A 20717-nucleotide genomic window follows, 5' to 3' on the forward strand; every position below is an offset into this window, starting at 1 on the left:
TAAGTAATACCCATGCCAATTTCAGCACTGGAAATGAGATCAGGGGTGCATTTCTGGAAAGCGCATTTGCTAACTATGTTAGCTGGTTGCAATGCAATTTCCCATTGGCAACTACCTAAGTTGCTAACTGCTAACAACTTCGCTTTCCAAAAATGCACCCCGGGCGAGTAGCAAATGGTTTCAGGTATGCTTTTAAAGAACTTCTGTGTCGGCATCTTGACTGGAGAAGGTGTCATCACTTGGGCGGCCATCCACCAATGGTCTCTTCATGGTTCTTGGTCCATTTTTGGAGGAGTGCTGACGTTCACATCCATTTGTTCAGCTTTTATGGCTTTTTATAAGCGTTTTCTACACATAACCCAGATATTACTCCATTTACTCAAGGCTTTCCGCCCTGTTGGACAAGTGTCACCTCAGATATGTTTTGATATACTCTTCAGTGTGAAACCCCATTCAAATAATCATGTGTAGTAAGTGACTGAGATGTTTGGTTCTGAAGCTACAACTACAGTAGAGCAGCTTCTTTTCAGTGAATTTTGTACCTGTCTTAATCGTTCTGGAATTCCAATTTCCTATTTTGCTCATGCTATGTCTACTGTAGTGGAATCAGTGGTGTACAACTTGATGATAGGGTGTTAGCTAACATGTGTATGTGTATTTATGAAAACTTCAGTCCAAATACATAACATGCTCTGAAATCTTACAGTAACTTAACATAACTTTCCCTGCATGTGTTTGTAGGTTACTTATTTATAGTGTCCAACATTGCAATATGAAAATGAATCAGTACATGATCTATATGTAGGACTTTATATTTGCAGTATTCATGTAGGTTTCACTTTTATCAATCAGTTTGTATCATGTATTTGTACTACTAACATAACCAATCCTTATACAGTCAACGTGTACAAAGGCATCTAAAGTGTTGTGTTTCAAAGATAGACATCCATTAGAGCTTGTGTTGTTTACAAAAATTTATTCATACAAATCTTACAACACTTCTTTAACATTTAAAAACGTTACCCCCAACCCCTAAGGAGTTATATGTGTAAATATGATGATGTCACGTTGCTAACTTTTCACACATTGTTTGAGATATAGATAAAAACTTCCACATTAAGGCTTTTGGCGCTTTCAGAAGTGTATATAACAGGCTGTGCTGTGAGCTGGGTACCACAATGCTTTCCATCAATGGTCAAGAAACTCTATCAATGCAACAACACGACAAAAAACCTGCCTAATGGAATTGAACATAGATGGGGTCCAATATGCATCAAGTGATGGCCAATGCAAACACAGAAACACTTTGCTCGTCACAATTATATTCATGAAAAAACATCCCTGAAACAATTAATACTTTTGCCATTAACACCAATTTATAAGATCAGATAGTCTCACTACTTTTGGCCATGCTTTTTTCGAGTCTAGATTATAGTATAGGTCAATCCAGGCTACAAATAAAAGAGGAAAGAATGTGATGGTAAAATGTAAGCTAATAGTCTGCAGCATTGTAGGGCCACTGAAATTGCCATCTATGTTTTGTGGCGATTTTTTTTTTTAGATTTACAGTGAAGCAAGGCACCACAGTCAAAAAACTGTGTTCTCTTCCACACACTCAACATAATCTCATATACCCTCACAAAGATGGTCACACACACGCAAGCATGTGCACAAACGTGCACAATCAGGCGTGTGCACACACACACGCACACACACACACACACACACACACACACACACACACACACACACACACACACACACACACACACACACATACACACACACAAACGCCCACGCTCACAGAAAGCCTGGGGGAGAATGCCAAATTGGAGCAAGATTGATTTCATGCATGGGACAATGGGCAAGAGATTGAATTACTGGCTACAAGGGGCCTAATTTCCATATAAAGCATTATGTGGTAAAGATACACACTGCACATATACATTTAGCATTTTGGGTGAAATCATTATTTATGACAAATTATGAGATTATCACTGCCAGCAGACTAATTGATATTGATCCCACTTCCATTGTAAGAGGATGTCATTTTGGAGGTTGTTATTTAAAAATCCCATGGTGAAACAGGAAATCAGGCATTATAACTTTCTCCATATAGCCAAACCTTTGACAACAGGAGCTTGTTCTTCTGTCTAGTTTGCTACCCATCAGCCCTCTCTGTCTCCCTCGCTTCCTTTCTCTCTCACACACGCTTTTTTTTTCTCGATCTTTTACTCTCTTTTACAAATAAGTGTACAACAACTTCAACAATATCTGACAAACAAGAGCAATATCCAGCGCATACTGGAAATAGTACTTCATATACTATTCACAATCTTCAGTTTAAAAGAAACAGAACTTTTCAATAATCAGCTATCAGCCAATCTCAACTCAAGCTACATCTTCAGTAATTCCACTGATACTATCAATATCTATCAAGGATGATGAGTACAGATACAAGCAGCACATGTGTCAAAGCTGGGCCAGTGAGGGGTGGGGGTGGGGAAAGGGGGAGGGGGGGGGCGCTCTACTCATACAGAACAAATGGAATATTAAACCATCCTGAAGCTTACTTGACACCTAGCGATTGGCATGCCTCTTCACAAAGGGGGGTCTACAGTACAGTACCCAGTTATACACGTACAAGTGGACACAATCAGGCGATCTCATTTCATCCTTTGCCTTTTTCCCTGCGAGCCTCTCTAAACCTGGGAGACAGCCTCGTGGGAAAGGCATGAATGAATCTATCACCTTTTCTGGGGATGAAAACACAGAGAGGGTGATGTGCATGGTTAAAGCAGCATGGTTGGTAGATGGCAGCATGGACCACAGCTGAAGGATAGTAAGGATGAGAACACTGGGGGGGGGGATGAGACCTCTAGAACTACAACGAAAATTAAAATGTCATCGAGGCTGACATGCAGGTAATGTTAGAAGAGAATGTCATATGTCACATGATATGTCGTATATTTGGAAAAATCTATTTTGCAGGCAAGGCATTAAAACACCACAGCTACACCAGAAATGTCTCTTGGTTAGTCTTATCGTGGTGGACTTCCAGCTCACTGGACACCACTCACATACACAAGCGACACAATCACTTTTAGAGTGGCTTGTATGGAAAGAGCTCACAAAAGTAACGTGAACATCACAGCAGCTAGCTACACTCAGCTCAATCCCACAACACAAGGGTCTTTTCAACAAGTAGCCTACATGAGTAGTGATGACATCTACTACTGTTTTTGGAACAGACCATGCGTAGATAAGTTCACTCAGGGCTGGTACTGAGCAAAATAACAACATTACTATATCTTTTATTTTTTTAAAACATTGATTACAAAAATAAGTATAACATTCAGAACTTTGATTGTCTTTTTAAAATCTATTTATTTTCTGCATATGATGACGACTTTTAAAATATTTCAGGCGTATAACGTTCAAGGTGCACAAGTTCTTTTTTTTTCCTTCAGCTTTTTTTTTAGGTTCTTTTTCTCAACATATAGCTATATACATAAAACTAAATGATTGGTCCACAAAGTATAACTGTGCAGTCTCAAGTGCTCTTCTTGTACAAAAAGAAAAAAAACAATGTTATTATTAAAATATTCATTTTAATGGCTTTACTTCATACATAAATACATGTTTAAAAGAACACAGGCGCGATTCACCGATTAGTCAGTTATATCAGGATGACTTGATCTTAGGATAGAATGTACACATGGGAGAAGGGGTGGGTGGTGGCTGTTTTATCGACGCTACAGATAGGAAAACCGACGTCCTTTGTTTCTAAATCTCTGTCTGTACCTTCTTCCCAAGACTGCTGCGAGGTATTTTTTGACGGCCATCTGTTTTCTGTAGCGACTGTAGCTGTCAGTGAAAATCCCGTCCGAATGTCTTTTTGATGGTTGCGAATCTTCCTCCATGTCGCTTCCTCCGCTTTAAGAAAACAACCACAAACAAAAACACAACAACAACAAAAACATAATCTTAGACGTAGCACACAAATGCGCAAACAGGTATCCAACAAGTCGGTTCGCGTCAGCTCCAATTAAAGCGCTGAAAATTAATTCTTTGTTCATACATTAGCTCCAATAAATGTAATAATACAAAAAGTAAGGCTTGTCTCAGTAGGCTACGTACGTGGGGCATCAACAGAATTTTAAAACAAGCCAACTTTATTGGAGCTTTCTTACTGGATAGATCTATCATGTTACAAATATTATGTTACAACACGTTGCCAACACACACTGCACAGACAAAGACAACAGCAGCTGAAATAATAATAAAAACGTGCAATAGACAGGTAATGGGAAAAGAAAAGTAGAACAAAGGCAGGATGTATGGAGAAACAGGGGACACCGTTGGGTCACCTGTTTAAATGAGGATGATATGAAGGGTGACAGCAGGTAAACGCTTAAAGAAATTCCCTTACCCTTCATGAACTGCCATCAGTGAATGCAGATATTTTCTTGCTGATAACTCAACCAGGATGTCCCTCAAGGCTCTATCTAATTCTCCATCTGCTTGTCTTATGGGTGACCAAAAGGAAATGATAAATATGCCACATTGAATTGTATGTATAGTCATAGAGAATGGCAAAGCCTAAAATTATACGAAATAACACTTGCCATCAAATGATATTTAAAACAGGAACATTCGTTGTTAAACAAAGCGCTGCCTTGCCACCCACAAAGAACATCGATCTATGTGCCTATCTCCTTCGCTCCTTTAGTCTATCAGTCTGCCTGAGACTGAATCTTCAATAACTATTTGGTTACACTTACTAAATGAACTACATTAAATTAGTAATTCAAATTCTGAACCCCATATTGAGCTATTCCCTATGCAACATTTAATATTTTATTTCTAAACAATGTAGCAATAACGGAAGAAAAAAATACATTAACTTTAAGAAACAAAACAAGCAGACGTTAACAGACCAGCAACAAATACGAAAGTGAAATCAAAGTGTTCTTAATTTATATCAAGAAGTAGTTATTAAAACTATATTCACCTCTTCTCCGGAGGGTAGTATAGCGTGTAAACATCGTCCGTGACAGGGCTTCCTATAGCAATCTGATCATTGTCAAACGCCAGGTCACTTAATGAGTTCCCGTCTTCGTCAAATACATCATTTTCAAGTCTGAAACAAAAAGAATTAAAAGATGGATCTGATAAAGCGCATTGTAATTACTCGGCTGTGATGGATGTCGTAGTCCGGACAGAGATCAGCCTGACATTTTAATGAAACAAATAAAACACTGATAATGTCTTTGCAAATGTTTCACAAGATCACTATCTCTTGTTAATATACCAAGGGTGAGCCATGCGCCAAGGGAACGCATCGAAAGTCTATGGAAATCTGAGGTTTGAAGACGCACAAGCAGAAAGAAAAATCCTGTGTTCTTGGGTCTTGATATTAAATCTGGGAATAATGACCCTTGCATGCAAAGGGAATTATGTGGATCGTGTAGCCCAGTGATTATGCATGCAACTGACTTAAAATCAATTCATCAATCAATCGATAGACAAAAACTGTGCAGGTGGGATCGTATCCATCACTGTGAAATCCTTTAAGGAGCTCCTAAATTTCCCATAGAGCATCCTCATTCGTTTCACCTCGAATCTCCTCCGTGACGCCATTCCAGCGTCATCACCGTCAGTTACATTCATATCATTCACATTTTAATAAGGGGAGTTCTGGCTACATTTCCATGGAGAGCTCGTCCGTTCCGTTGTGCCAGTCCAACTGTATACTGAGCTTCACCAGTTATAACAAAGAAATAACATAGCCAAATCAAATCGGGTCTGCCAAATCTTTTCCCAACTCTTCCCAGTCATTAAATATTAAATAGGCCTATAGACCTTGGGAGGTTTTCAGGGGGGATGTGATCAAGCACTTGGTTCAGTTACGCGGCAGTTTTGTGCCACATTCCGCAATGCCTTGGGTGTTTCAAGTTTGCAAAGAAAATATTTAAGTGATGTTAGGCCACATACTTACAAAATCAGAAAGAATCAGATTTCCATACGTACCTTAATTTGGGGTAGGTGAGCCCGATGGGTGTGCAGTAGACGCTGAAGTGCATTATGATTCCGTAGATAAGCAACACTAAAGTCGCTTTACTAGACCTGGCCATGCTGTGAAAGAAGTAATGACACAATTAAGTAGTCGGAATTATACTGTGTCCTTATTTGCAATATCATTGATCACTGCGCGCACAGACACAATAACCGCATCTGCATGGACTTAAAGCTATATGACAAGGTCCACCCCACCTACATCTGTCGTCTTGAACTAACTCTTACCCCATAAGGTGTAAGATTGCATTAAAATCCATTCAAGGAAAGAATATTCCCAGCTGAGGAGACTGGATAAACTTTGAAATAATACATCCACACGTTGGTTCAAGAATGAAAACTTTACGGGCGCAAAGGCTAAAGAGTCCACTTCCAAATCGTAAACGAAAAGATGAATAAAGGTAGGTGTTATATAGAATCCAAGTCAGAAGTTCAAGTTTCCTCATGAAATTCCAGTTCACAACGCACCGATTTTTATGTCAGAAAGACCGAAGCATCACGTACCTATTGCAGAGAATGTAGAGAAATGCTGTCGGATGCGTATCGGGTGCGGCTGTGATTGGTGTGAGAGAGATAAGAATCTTTCTCACCACGGCACTTCTTCCCTGAAGCGCCGCCGCCGTTTCCTTGTGTGCTCGTCAGTTCAGACAACCCCTGCACTTTTATAATAATTCGCGATCAGCAAAGTCGCCTGATCGAACCAAAAAAAAACCTCAGCAAAATAAATTGTTGTCGTTTTCTACATATCTTGCGCACAACTTTTCCGCTGGTCCGATTACCTCGGATTTTTATCCATGAATAGCGTGTCTTGCCTTTTTTCAGTAAGTCACATTAAGTATGCTATAGACGTCATCAAGCCTTCCTCCCGGAATATAGCCTACAGTTCCTTCCTCATCGATGAACTGGTCACAACCATTCACCGCAGATGGAAGTTATCTTGAAAACTTAATTTAACACCGTGAAAGAAAGTTCTTTTTTTCTTACTCATAAGTATAGGGTGACAGTAATGGCAAACAAGTGGGCGGCTTTGTAGACATACATCCTTGGCCATTCAGTCTGAATGGGCTATTTTTGTAATTACATGCCCTTGCGCAGCAAATGCGTAATTTAGTAATTTGAATGCTTTTCAATTGTATAACAATGTAATTAAGCCTATTGATCAATTAGCCTACACCATGCACACTATGCACACTTTATATAAAAATGATGATAATAAAATAATTAGTATCAATATTGTGATATCTTAAAATATTTAATATCTCAATGTTATTGACCTATCAGATGACAATAAAGATTTGATGATTGCAAATTTAACTGTGGGTCTGCATGCTCTGTCTTTAAATAAAAAAAACATATATAGACCTTATGGTCTATTATTAAATAATAGCTCCTAACTTGGCCATACCCTCCACTATTCCTCCGTTTGTCCATCACGGCCTCATAAGGTCAGCCACTAGCCCGTGTTAAAACCCCGTTAAACAGTAACTGGGGTCAATCAGGCATATAGCCAACATGAAGCCCAATTAAAATGAGCTAACCATTCACAAAGTTTTTTTAAGGTGCACCCATAGGGACATCAATCATAGCAGATAAGCTCATTTAGGCCTAAGTACGGCTGCCTGGAATCATGTCTTCACGAAATTTCTGGAGTGATGACGGAGGTAAGATTACGTATCTATAGCATCATGGTGGAATTGGATTTTAGGGAATAGTTTGCATAAACGTTGGAGACACTCTGACGTGGAGTGACGAATGGTTGTAGTCACAGGTGCCCACTCCTTTCTCACGCGCGTGATTTAATTCAAAGACAAGGGTGGACGGTCATGTAGTTTGCACTTCTTGGATCAAGTAAACAGCGCCATCATGTGGAAAAATAGGCTAATACATTTAGCTCATAGAAACTGCCTGAAACCCACATCACTCAATGAACCCACGTCGAAATGAGCCTAGGTAAGTGATACCACAGACTGGGCTACAAGTAAGACCTAAAAAGCACTCCAGAAAAGGTCATGTTGCCTCATGATAACCAAATTGCCTAACCGTATGATGAATGCTCAGATAGCCTATTCATATTGCTGACATGATTGCCAAGCACTGTTACGCTTTGCCTATCCCTATAATGTCCCCATGCCCACTTTGCCCCAATAACATCATTTAGCTTAATTGTGTAGCTTTCCATTCGCTGTTCATGCGTCATCAGACAAGGGGCATTCTTTTACTTAAGTAGCATATGACCTGCAATAAGATGGTCGTTTGGAGCGTGCTGTATTTCTAAAGAAAAGAAAACAATAAAATTAATAAACTAAAACAGGCAACTTGGATTTCATTTTGAGGACTTGTGGACTTGGTCTGGTTGAGGGTGAATCACTTCCCAACAAGGGAAGAGAGAATGTCAGGTCATGTCAAAACTTTTTTGGCACGACATTTGGGGTAGGCCTATCCAGACTCGGTCATCTCCAACCTGGCGTCATTCGCATAACGTGGTGACCAACAGCTATGGAAATACATCAATACATGTTAAAAGCTACGGCAACGTCAGTCTCTGCATTATAAGATTTCAGGTTCTATTGGTCGAAAACATGATGTCATGTCCATCCATACTTACAGGGATGCGTAATCCTCTACTGTTATTGCGCAGCATCCTAGTCCATTTTCATAATGAAAGTGAGAGTGAAAACCCAACTGAGAAACTCCAACATGTGACACAGCACACTACAGCACACAAGTGTACACTGCACATAATGAAATTGCATGTATGCCTCGCATGTGCAAGGGGCCAGCCCCCAACGACGCACGAAAGGGTACAGTGGGGGGGGGGGGGGGGTATGGGCACTGGACCTACAGATTCTTGGCCAGAAACACCAATCTGTCAGAATTAAACCTGCCCTGTGTCCGATGAATGGCTAAACTTTCAACACGTGCACTCAATACGGCCGCCGCTCAAGCGGTGACATCACATACCCGAACATCTTCACTGAATTCGTTTACTTGGAATGGACCAGAATCAAACTTCTCGAGGCCCAACGAACAGCGTGGTCAACCCGAAATGTATTTTGCAAGCATTCATTCACCTCACCTTCTCGCGCTCAATAGATGGGAACTGCGGCGCGCTTGCGCTTGCCGCGAGACACTCACTGCCAGTGGAAACGTCTATCGACCTAGCGAGATAGAGATGAGAGCGGCGAGAGAGAGGGGTGGGGGGTGGGGGGTCCAAACAATACCATACCACATGACCAAACTTGTCAAATCTGCTGTGTACTATGGTGTGCTATGACGGGCTACTCAATTAAAACACCATCTACTACACTAATGTCACTAGCAAGCTGACCCCTTGTGGTGTTTTAATGTATAGCCAGAAGTATAGCCTTTTACCAACGTTTTGTATCTCATGATTCTTATAAATGGCATTTTTGGGTAAACTGAAATCCCTGGGAGACATTGACTATCCATCCACAGAACAAATAAACAAAGAATGACGCCAATCTGCCTTTGATCAGCAATATACTGTAGTCTTTCTGATCAGCCAATCTCTGTCTCTAAACTCTGACTGGACACTTATGGTGATACTGAGTTGCATGAAGGAGTTTACTGCACAATTCTTTTAGTTGACTGGAGCCAGTCATCTCTGTAGTGTAGAGACTGACATGAGAGACGGTTCTGCTTCTAATCCAAACAGCAGGGTGAGGAGGAAAACAAATGACCAATAGTGCTGCTGATTATAAGTCTTCCTCTGATACATTTAGGCAGTGCATTAAATTGTTTCGACACATATAGGCCTCGGAGACCTTTATACCAGCTCTATAAGAATACATTCAGCAAATTACATTCAGATCAGAGGTGCTGATCTAGCCAGGCCATAGCCAGGCTGTGCCCCCCTAGTGACGCAAAACTTTCAGCGTTGCAACTAGTCAGGTCAAGAGCAATGCAAGTACTTTCTGAGTTCCCGGAAATACGGAAACTCGTCCCACTTTTTTGGTAAATAAACAACCATAAGCAAGCCAAGGGAGGCGGGTCAATCATGCCGTTAGTGAAATGTTAATTGTTATGTTCTTGGTCAGACCAAGTCTCGAAGAGATTTGAACATTGATGATAATCAGGCTAGCCAGGCCATGCCCTAGTGACGCAACAACTTTGATGTTGCTTCTAGTCAGGTCAAGAGCAATGTAAATATAATTTCTGATCTCCACCCACTTTGCTGGACACCAACCAGTAGAAAACTTAGGGAGGCGGGTCAACCATGCCATTTGGGAAACGTTAATTGCTATGCTCTTGGTCAGACCAAGTCTTGAAGAGATTGGTATGTCGATGATAATCAGGCTAGATCCACCCTGCTCAATCACAAACGTACATATTGCCACACACAAGATATGATGTCATCACTGACCAACCAATTTTTTGCAGATAGATTTAGGTTCAGACCATGCATACAAAATGAAATGAAGGATGTAGGACTGGCTTTACATTCTATGGGTTTAACTATTCTTTGGGTTTAATTGGGTTTAACACCAGGTATTGTCAGTTTATTGTCTTGATATGAGTGACCTGAAGGTCAAACAAGGATGTAAAATGATAATGATTAAAGTCCAAACCCATTAAAAGCTTTCATCTCGTGTGAACAGTGGCAGCTGACTGAGTTTTGAATTAATTGTTAATTATGGAGCCTGTGGGAGATTTAGGTACAAATTAGTTTTACAGACTCCTGCTGAGTCCAGCAGAAGTGTTTACAAGTAAAGTACACAGAAGTAAGCATCAGAGTGGAACACTGGCAAAGGTCTGTTATTAGCGTATTTGACGTGTAAATTAGAGTCTAAAATCATGGGCTCAGCTTTGTTTTCCAATAGGCACACAAAAATTCTGTGACAGATTGACAGTACAGCAGGTATCTTTTGAAAGAAATTGCCTTATTGTCTTTAAGTAAAGATTGGATGTATGGTAGGACATGGTATGATGGCCAATTCATGGGTTTGTGGTGTTTTTTCCTGATGCCTTTAGCTGCTATCCAAATCAGTAATCAAAAAGGTTTATTTATTTATTTATTTTGAGAGCACTTATTTTTGTAACCAATGCATGGTGTTGCCTCGTCACACACAAAATACATGTTAAAGGAGTTGCTTTGTACTCTACATAAACCTTTTGTCTTGTACGTATCCTGTGTCAGGTTTGATATTTTAAAGTTCAATATTATGGGAGGGTTTGTAAGCATATGTCATGTTGTCTGAAGAAGATTGTGTGAAAATGACCAGCTATGGTCAACATGAACGCTTTTTTTGCATTTGTAAAATCCTCTAAGAGGCTAATACACTCTTTTGTGGCATTTTAGCACGCCCTATGGACACAACTCCAGATATATTTCAGCTTGATCATCCTCATCAGGTGATCTAAAAAGGAATGAAAGCTTGATCCCCCCCCCCCATTTCTTGTCTTATAGGATATAGACAGCAAATGGAAATTTAGAAAAGAAAGAACAGCAAGCCAGCCATATATATATACACCATAGATAGATAGATAGATAGATAGATAGATAGATAGATAGATAGATAGATAGATAGATAGATAGATAGATAGATAGATAGATAGATAGATAGATAGATAGATAGATAGATAGATAGAAACTTAAGCTATCCTAAAGTTCCTCATAGAACTTTACAGGATCATCTGCACTATAAAAAGAAAAGATCCACTGAATAATATTTGTGGCTTCTTCAGTTTGCCACCGTGGAAAAACCTGCAAAGGTATATGAGGAACCCTCGAGAACACCTCAGGGTTCCTCTGGGAGCGAATTTGTGGCAGTTTTCTTTTTTTAACAGTCTTAATCATACCACTGAGGTCCACTTTCCTTTTAGGCAAATCAATTTTAACAGAAAGACCAAAATGAATCAGCATGTGACACTTAAACTAGCCTTATAAGTTCCCTATCAAAATGAATATAGTCAGGCATGGGACTAGTCTGGCTGTCAACACACACAGAGATGTAGGGCAATGCGATGAAGAGACCATAACGATTGAGGATTATTGATTATTAGCATGACTAAATGATGAGGTCATCAAATTGTGATGGGATCAAATGCAGACAAAGTGAAATATCAGTCGGAACATTTTCTCATTCATTGCCAGTTTGTCAGGCCTTGACAAACCTTTGACTTTCACCACTATTCTATGAAATATATTTCAGAATAAATTACAATCATGTTTGTAAAGTACAATCAATGTCCTTGACATTTCCATCCCCAATCCAAAACGCCTGTTACTATGTTGCTGAGAAAAACGTCTCTTGTTAGTGGTCACTAGGGGGCACTGCATACCAGAAACCACAAATCCTAAACCAGCAACACTGTACCAGCAATTCCAAGAACAGGCTTCACACACTCTGGGTCTTTCTCAAAGCCTAGGTCAGTGTCCTTCCAAGTGTATCAGGCTAATTAGTCACGCCCAGTGATTGGCTACCCTTTATCAGTCACACCCAGTGATTGGATATTCTGTAGAGTTCACCAAAAAGTATCCAATCACTGGGCGTGACTAATTAGGCTGATACACTTGGAAGGACACTGAGCTAGGTTTTGAGAAAGACCCAGTACTGATCTACCCTGGCAAGGTATTCTGAAGTACAAACAAAAGATGTTTTTTTTTTTACAAACATTTTAACGCGCCGCCGGGAGTGATGGCATTGCCAGACAATAAGGAACTTGCTTCCAGCCACATTACACGCACGGATACAAGGCTGTGGGCCCAGTGAATGTGTGAATCAAACATTAAGGTGACGCAGAGGAGTTGTGAACTGAAAGAAATTGGATAAAATCAGGTAGCCTACCCTACATTAAAGCTTAGACGCAAGGGAGGTAATTTGAGCTTTCCAAAATTAAATAAGGCGTAACATCTCAGCCAGTATGCTATATCACGAGTAAATGTAGCCGCATGGAGCTGAAAGTTTTCAGCACTGATCAATCGTTTGAACACATATTCACCAATTGACATCTAACTTCATTGGTGGGCCTACTGCTCACCTGTGGCTGTGCAAGATGTTTACTTGGTGATGGGTGTACCCTGGTCAGGTGTGCGCCTGGCTTGCTGCCAGGCAAGGCAGGGTAAATTCAAGTGGTCAACACGGGTCGAAACGAAGCAATCCCACTGTAATATAAGATTTTGTCTCACCAGAAGTAATTATCAAAACGTGAAATTGTAAATGCATGGTCTTTAGACGTGCTCTTGAACCCTGGCTTATCAGTGTGCCGTGCCCTTGTGTGTGTGCGGGGAATGGGACCAACCTACCTTTTTTTTCAAACATTTCTTTATTGAACTTTTATTACTAACATCATAACCCACACCCATCCTAAACCCAAGGCACACACACAAAAACAAAATACAAATAACAAAAGCAAAAACAAAAAACACAATAATTGTCATCCCAATAACAAAACAAATTCTCATTGTATCCCAGCCCTCTACTTTAATATTAATACTTTTTTTACTTTTTAGAAAATCATAAAACACATACCAAATTTTCCAAAAACCTGTCTAACTTCCCCTTTAACGTAAAACTGATGGGACCAACCTACCTAGTCTGCATCAAAGCTGGGGTGTGTTTCTCGAAAGCATAGTTGTTAGCTAGTTAGGAACTTCGGTAGTTGCCAATGGGAAATTGCATTGCAAACAACAAAGTAGCTAATGGAGTTAGCAACTATGGTTTCCAGAAATTCACCCCTGCACTGTAACCCAAACTTCACATGTACGCTGTATGCATAATCATGACAAGTCCAAGGTCAACCCTGATTGGCACATTTAAATTAAAATTACACTTAGACTAAAATGCCCCCTTTATGGTTATTTTACTGCATGCTACATCAGCTATGGTCAGTATGTGGTGAACAACATGGAATAGGGGCCATCTACAATCAATAATGGAAACAGCAATTTCGTACGCTGACCTGTTTTTCACCCAAAATGTAAGCTATTTCAGGTAACGCTATCATAAACATTTTTATGTGTCTTTACATTTTACAAACCTAACAGTTAAATATGCACATGACTCGTGTTTTGAAAATGTATGGCATACATTTTGTAAATTGACATTCAGAATGTTTAATAAGGGTCATGATCATATGCTGTATATTTTGCGGAGGTTTTATCAGCCACACCCAACCCACTTTCTCTGTGTGATCAAGATACACCTCAGGAGGTCTGGCCAAGGGGGCTAGGTCTACCTGGAAACAATAGCCTTAGTCTCACTGCAGGGCCAGCCCCGGGCTGGCCCGGACAAAAGGGGGCTGACGGTGATCTCATCAAAAGGGGGCTAGGTGCTAAAGATGGCCGCCGGGCCAGGTTGTGGGGCTAAGGGCCACTTTCCCTGGCCCGTCGAATTCGATGGGCCAGCAAGCACCGCCGAGGCTCGGAGGCGGGGTCAACCTCGGGCGATATAGCCCACGTGCGATATAGCCTACCAGACCTTCGGCGATAATAGCGCAAAAGCTAAATAAGCCGACATAAATGTCATGTGTGAGTATTTGTGAGACACTTTTTATTGGTGTCCAGTGGAAAGCATGCCAAATCACGATAATGGCACAAGAGTTGGCGGCTAAAAGCAGAAAAAAGCCGACATGACTATGACATCCCAAGTTTAAGTGTAGTGGTGCCCATGATGCCCTGATAACAACAAAAAAGTTATGTTGGCTAAATAACTTTAAAAACACAAACAGAAGTGCCAAAGTTGCATCTTATGAAATTATGCCATAAGAAAGCCAAACACCCCAAACTAATAATTTGCCCAGAATTTAGCGATAAGTCCCCCATGCAGCCACATTATTACACAGTAAAGCACAGCTGTTATTGACTTAGGCCTATTTAAAATCATCCTCACTCTGCTGCCCTAGTGTCTCATGTTTTGCAGACATACTAAACCATAGGCATACGTTTTGCAGACATGTGCCATAGTGCGCACACTTAGAATTCCCTGCAGGACACATACCGATGCAGATTGAACGACTTGTAGGCTACGCTACTTCCGTGGCTACTTTAATAAATAGTCGCTATTCCCCTGGCTCATCATTTTCTATAGCAGCTGATGAAGATGCTATGTCTCCGGGATTTGGTCTCTTTTCACATGGTAACTTATTCAATTACCTGCACATTCACCATGAATAGACAGGTGGCACGCCGCAACGAGGGGGTGTGTCGCTATGTCCGGGGCTCATAATTTTCTATAGAAAATGATGAAGGTGCTATGTCTCCGGGATTTGGTCTCCTTTCACATGGTAACTTATTCAATTACCTGCACATTCATGTCTCGCTATGTCCGGGGCTCATGCTTCTGTGCGCTATTGGGGGGATTAACTGGGCATGTTCGCACGTCTCCTTCTGTTCACTCTCAGTTGTCGAGCTGCTCGTATTTTCATGCGTCTTTATCTTCTTAACATGCGCTGCGTCCCATACAGCTTCTGAATCGACAACTTTGCCATGTAATAAAACTGTTCTTGAAAGGCAAGCCATTTTCTTTGCAGTTCTTGTCGTCTTTGTCCGTAGGCTACGAGCTAAACGGCGACCTGCTCCAGCAGAGTTTGCTCAATTTTCTTCTCCTTCTTTGTCGTTGTTCTGTTGTTGTCCTTCTGTGATTTGGGGCGAAAGTGGGCTGTGCCCGACTGACGTTTCACAAACAAGGCGTGTACCTGAATGTGCCTGGGGTCGGCTATGAGTCCGATCAGGCAAAAAATGGCCCGGGGCCGGCAGCTCCGAGCCGGCCACTCTCCTGAGCCCCGGGCGGCCCCGGGCCGCTGAAGCGCGGCTAATGAGACCAAGGCTATTGGGAGCCCCCACAGCTTGGAGACAGACGGGGGATGGTCACTCTCTACTACAAAAAGACAGATACACTAGGGAAAGACAGAATTTCCTAGGCTGTTGCTGTTAGGGTGAGGTCACAGAAGAACATAATTCAAAAGTGCTTTAATTATTTGTAACTTCATGCCAGATGCTTTGGATAAATAAACCCGCTAAAATCAAGAATTGGACACCATGCTCTCTGACTCTTTAAAAGAACACGCTGGATTCTAGCCAACACATAGTAAGTTTGGAAAATGATTTGGAAATGGGTTTACAACGTTTGGAACAAAATGGCTGAAATCCAACAGTTTCTGCTCTGTCTTTTAGAGGGATGGTACCTGTGTGCTCAAAAGTACCATACATTTTTATTTAGAGATGTCCGATAATATCGGCCCACCGATATTATCGGCCCGATAACACATAAAATACCGGTATCGGATTTTTGACCTATCAAAACCTATATAATAATGCTTGAATTACAGTACATTTTCTATTTTGCACAGACGATGTTAATATTTGGAAAGCTTTGTTGCATTCGAGAATGCATCTAGTGGGGCGTTACAATAAAATTAAGCATATTTTGTTCCACAACAGGAGATGTGTAATGTTACCTAAAATTTGTTTTGAGGAAAAATAATCCACATATATCGCCATCTGTATCGGCCGATATCGGAATCGAAAATTGAGAGTTGGACAATATCGGCATATCGGATATCGGCAAAAAGGCCAATATCGGACATCTCTATTTTTATCATGAAACGTCTGCTGTGCCCTGATCACTAACAGTGTGAACATTTTGTACGAGGGTAATTCCATGTCAGTTCATACTATTCCCTAGAACAGGGGGTGTCAAACCCAGGCCATGGGCGCCAAATTTGGCCCGTGGAGCCATTTTATTTGGCCCAGGAGATTATTTCAAATGCGTATTACAGTTGGTACATACACCATTAATAAAAAATATTACTTGAAGGCAAAGCTTTGGGCATCACAAGAATTATATGTGGGTCCAGGTTAGTGAAACTGCACATACTAGGACATAGAAGTATATGATAGCAAAATATATATGATGGGAATGTGTTATTTGTTTAGCTCTAAGTAAGAAGCGTGTGTACTTTATGGACACTTTCAATGCATTTTTTACTAAATATTGAATTCGGCCATGCAGCGACTTCAGCCCAGATTTAGATTTTTGCCCGGTGCCCTAGAAGCTCCCCAGGTGACCCTCTTCGAGTTGCCTGATACCGGTATCTTTTTAAGTGAAAGTGAAAGCCCATTGGGAAACTCCAACTCCCATTGTCATTGTGACACAGCACTCCACAGCACACAAGTGAACACTGCGCACACTGCACACAATGAAATTGCATTTTATGCCTCACCCGTGCAAGGGGGCAGCCCTCAGTGGCGCCCCATGGGGAGCAGTGCGGTGGGACGGTACCATGCTCAGGGTACCTCAGTCATGGAGGAGGATGGGGGAGAGCACTGGTTGATTACTCCCCCCACCAACCTGGCGGGTCGGGAGTCGAACCGGCAACCTCTGGGATGCAAGTCTGACGCCCTAACCGCTCACCCATGACTGCCCTAATGTAATGCAATGTCTCACCTTTTGGTGCCAACTGAAAGAGTCCCAAGCAGTGGTGTGCACAGACATGTTGGGGGGCAGGTGCTGAAGCTGGGTGCTGGGAGGCAGAGGAGATTCTAGGGTCAGGTGGGGCCCCAAGTGAAAAAGAATGCAAAAGAATGAACATTTGAACCAAAAATCGCCACTACTGTGATAAAGTGTGGGCTGTCATTCACTATCGAGGGGCTTGGGGGGCCCAAGCGGTTGCCTGCCTTGCCTGGTGGCAAGATGCACCTCTGCTGGGAGGTTGCCTTTCTAGGCTGCCTAACTGGGGTATTGTAGAGGACATACTATATTGGGGCATTATTGTAACATGCTTTTGATCGTAAACCATTGGTAAATTATCATGTCCAACATGGAACAAAGTACATAATGACATAAAACTTTCAAAAGTACCACCTCGTCCCTATCTGTGCACACCTTTGGTCCCAATTATTAGCATCATATATTCAATGGTTGTGGAGATGAGGTCCTCCAAAGTAAGGGCGACACACCCACTTTCAAGCATGCAAATTACAAACAGAATTTACAAGCAGATTTGGGCACCTCTAGTTTTAGTTTGAAGGAAGATACAGGCCTCCCTCAAGCACACCTCACACACTTTTTGACAGGCCTAACAATTCCCTCAGTCTGAGCCTGTCTATCAGATGTTGTGCTTACAAATAGCATAGCTTCATTATTTCGGAGGATGTTGTTTAATGACTTTGTTGACTCATTACAATGTTATAAAGCTACTGAACTCTGTATATTATAAAATGATCGACGTTACATGAATATAATCGAGGATTTGAGGAATCTCGAGCTACGCTCTGGTTTACGCAGCAGCCATCTTGGGTGGTTGTACCACGTGACTCTTCGGAGGATGTTATTTAATACTTGGGGTTCCTTCAATTGGAATCACATGGTACCCGTATGTGAGATATCAGGCAAAACGAGGAGGGTCACCAATTTGGGAAAAAAATATGTTAAAGAACTTACAAGAATTATTTATATAAAATGTATGATTTACTCCTGAAAGTGGCCCCTTTTGGTGTTTTCTCATACAATTATTATATGTGTGTACTACATGTATGAAGCATACAAAGAAAGTTTCACCAACAAAAAGGGTCCACTTTCAGGAGTAAATTATATATTATTATTATTATATATTATATATATAAAACGTATATCTGTTTTCAGTGTCATATAACAATCTTTTAGAATTTATAACAAACTTGTAAAACTTGTATATGATTTTACAATATCTTTTCCATATGAGCATCTGGGGAGGGCGTGTGAATTGTCATGGAATGACCCACAGAAAAGTATAGCTCCCTTTTGAAAGCAATACACTTGCATAGGCTCACTTTGCACTATACAGTGTTTCCTGGAGAATATTTGATTGTCAAGGTGGTAGGGGTCTATCATGATTATAAAGGCTATGCTATGCAGTTTCATATGGAATACACGAAACAGCCCCAAAAATAAATAGCTTACTCATTTGTTTGTAAAAACAACTTAAGAAAATACATTTACAATACAAAATCTTAATCTTCTCAGGGGACCTAAGTAAAGGTGCTAGGTGTTTGTTGGCAAGATAGCTGCCTTATCTAGCCTATAAAGTGCTAGGGAAAGCCAATGTGGTGTAATACACACAATAAAGTTAATTTTACACCAGACAATTCCTTTTCAGTCAAACATTGGCAACATTGGCGAATACACCAGTGCCCTGCAGCAGTGCCCTGTTCCTCTTGCCAGCGTATTGGTTACTCCAAGCTGTGTCAAACTTTCAAGCATTGGACTGAGCCACGGTGGATATACAGGGGTTGGACTAACTGAGACACCTGTCATTTTAGTGTGGGAAGTGTCATGGCTTAAGTGGACCAGCCTGTTGGCCAATCTTCATTAATGGCACATTGCACCAGTAAAGTGAAGTGTGAAGATTCAATTAGCAGGGTAAGAGCACAGTTTTGCTCAACATTTTGCAATTCACACAACATTATAGGTGACATGTCAGAGTTCAAAAAGGAGAATTTTTTGTATCACTGTACAGTATTGTTTTAGGATGAAAATGTTCATGGTGTCATTCCGACTTATCCACAGGCACATCCGCGGCAGATCCACAGGATGACTGTGACATGAATGGTGGTGGTTGATCTGAAGTCTGAGTGTTCCACTGTGGTGCAGGGCCATGATTTTGAGATTCACTAGTTTGACGCCCTCTCGTGACTTCACATGGTAATCAAACATTTCAAACAAGCGATTTAAGGTTAGGGTTAGGTTTAGGTTTAGGGTTAAGGTTAGGGTTAGGGTTAAGGTTAGGGTTAGGTTTAGGGTTAGGTTTAGGGTTAAGGTTAGGGTTAGGATTAGGTTTAGGGTCGTATGACGTAAGCGGTAAGTCACGAAAGGGCGTCGAACTAGTGAGTCCCCATGATTTTCACCCCTCTGGCGGTTCCTGTGAAAGCTGAGGGACCACACTATATGGGAGTGTTGTTATAGAACGCACCACATGGTGACTGGTTGCTGCTTACACCAACAGGCAAAGAGGCCCAGGTCTCACTGTCCTGTACGAGCCGACGGATGTCCTGTGTCAGTGGGTCACTTCTCTCTGCCTCTAGAGATACATGCATGCAGGGCAGCCTAACTGACAGCTTTGGCTGCATGGGCCCGGGAAAAAATCAACTGAAAGCGTTTTTTAGTCACTAGTCATTCGATGTTTTTAATACCCACAGTCTTGGTGTACTATCTATGTACTGTCTATGTCCACACCTAAAATCTATGTCTATGTCTGCATGGGAAAGTAAGAAACATAATTTCAATTCTTTGTATGACAAGTGCATGTAAAGAAATTGACAATAAAACCGATTTGACATACAGTATATATATATTTTTTAATCTCTACCATGATACATCAGTTCAGTGCTAAAGCAAGAGGACCAGTGTTATGAATGAACACAGTTTCCTACCTAAAAATAAGTGGGACAGATAGAAACATATTATACTTGAAGAAATGCACACAACTGATGCACAAGGCAAATAATAATCACCCTGCCAAAAGCAGTTAGTGAGACTAACATTTCTACTTGCCTCAGCTGAGATTTACACACATTTGGACAGTAGGCAGATATTGATGTCTAGCTCTGATTAGATTGCAGGATGAGTGCACATAGTACATGTATAGTGTTATTGTAGTATAATGCACTCTTTATTTAACACCATGGTCTGAGTACCATG

The 20717-nt window shown here is 41.1% G+C and overlaps 1 protein-coding gene across 1 annotated transcript; it reads right to left on the bottom strand.

Moving 5' to 3' along the window:
• Positions 1-3591: 3591 nt before the first annotated feature.
• Positions 3592-6888, bottom strand: adcyap1b (adenylate cyclase activating polypeptide 1b). The gene is made up of 4 exons (XM_063220337.1): positions 6583-6888; positions 6034-6138; positions 5015-5143; positions 3592-3936 (listed from the first exon to the last, which is right to left on the bottom strand). The coding sequence occupies exons 2-4, from the start codon at positions 6135-6137 to the stop codon at positions 3756-3758; spliced, it is 414 nt and encodes a 137-aa protein (XP_063076407.1). The 5' UTR covers position 6138; positions 6583-6888; the 3' UTR covers positions 3592-3755.
• Between the last annotated feature and the right edge of the window lie 13829 nt (positions 6889-20717).

This window comes from Engraulis encrasicolus, chromosome 16 (genome assembly GCF_034702125.1).
Source record: "Engraulis encrasicolus isolate BLACKSEA-1 chromosome 16, IST_EnEncr_1.0, whole genome shotgun sequence".
NCBI classification, from domain to species: domain Eukaryota; kingdom Metazoa; phylum Chordata; class Actinopteri; order Clupeiformes; family Engraulidae; genus Engraulis; species Engraulis encrasicolus.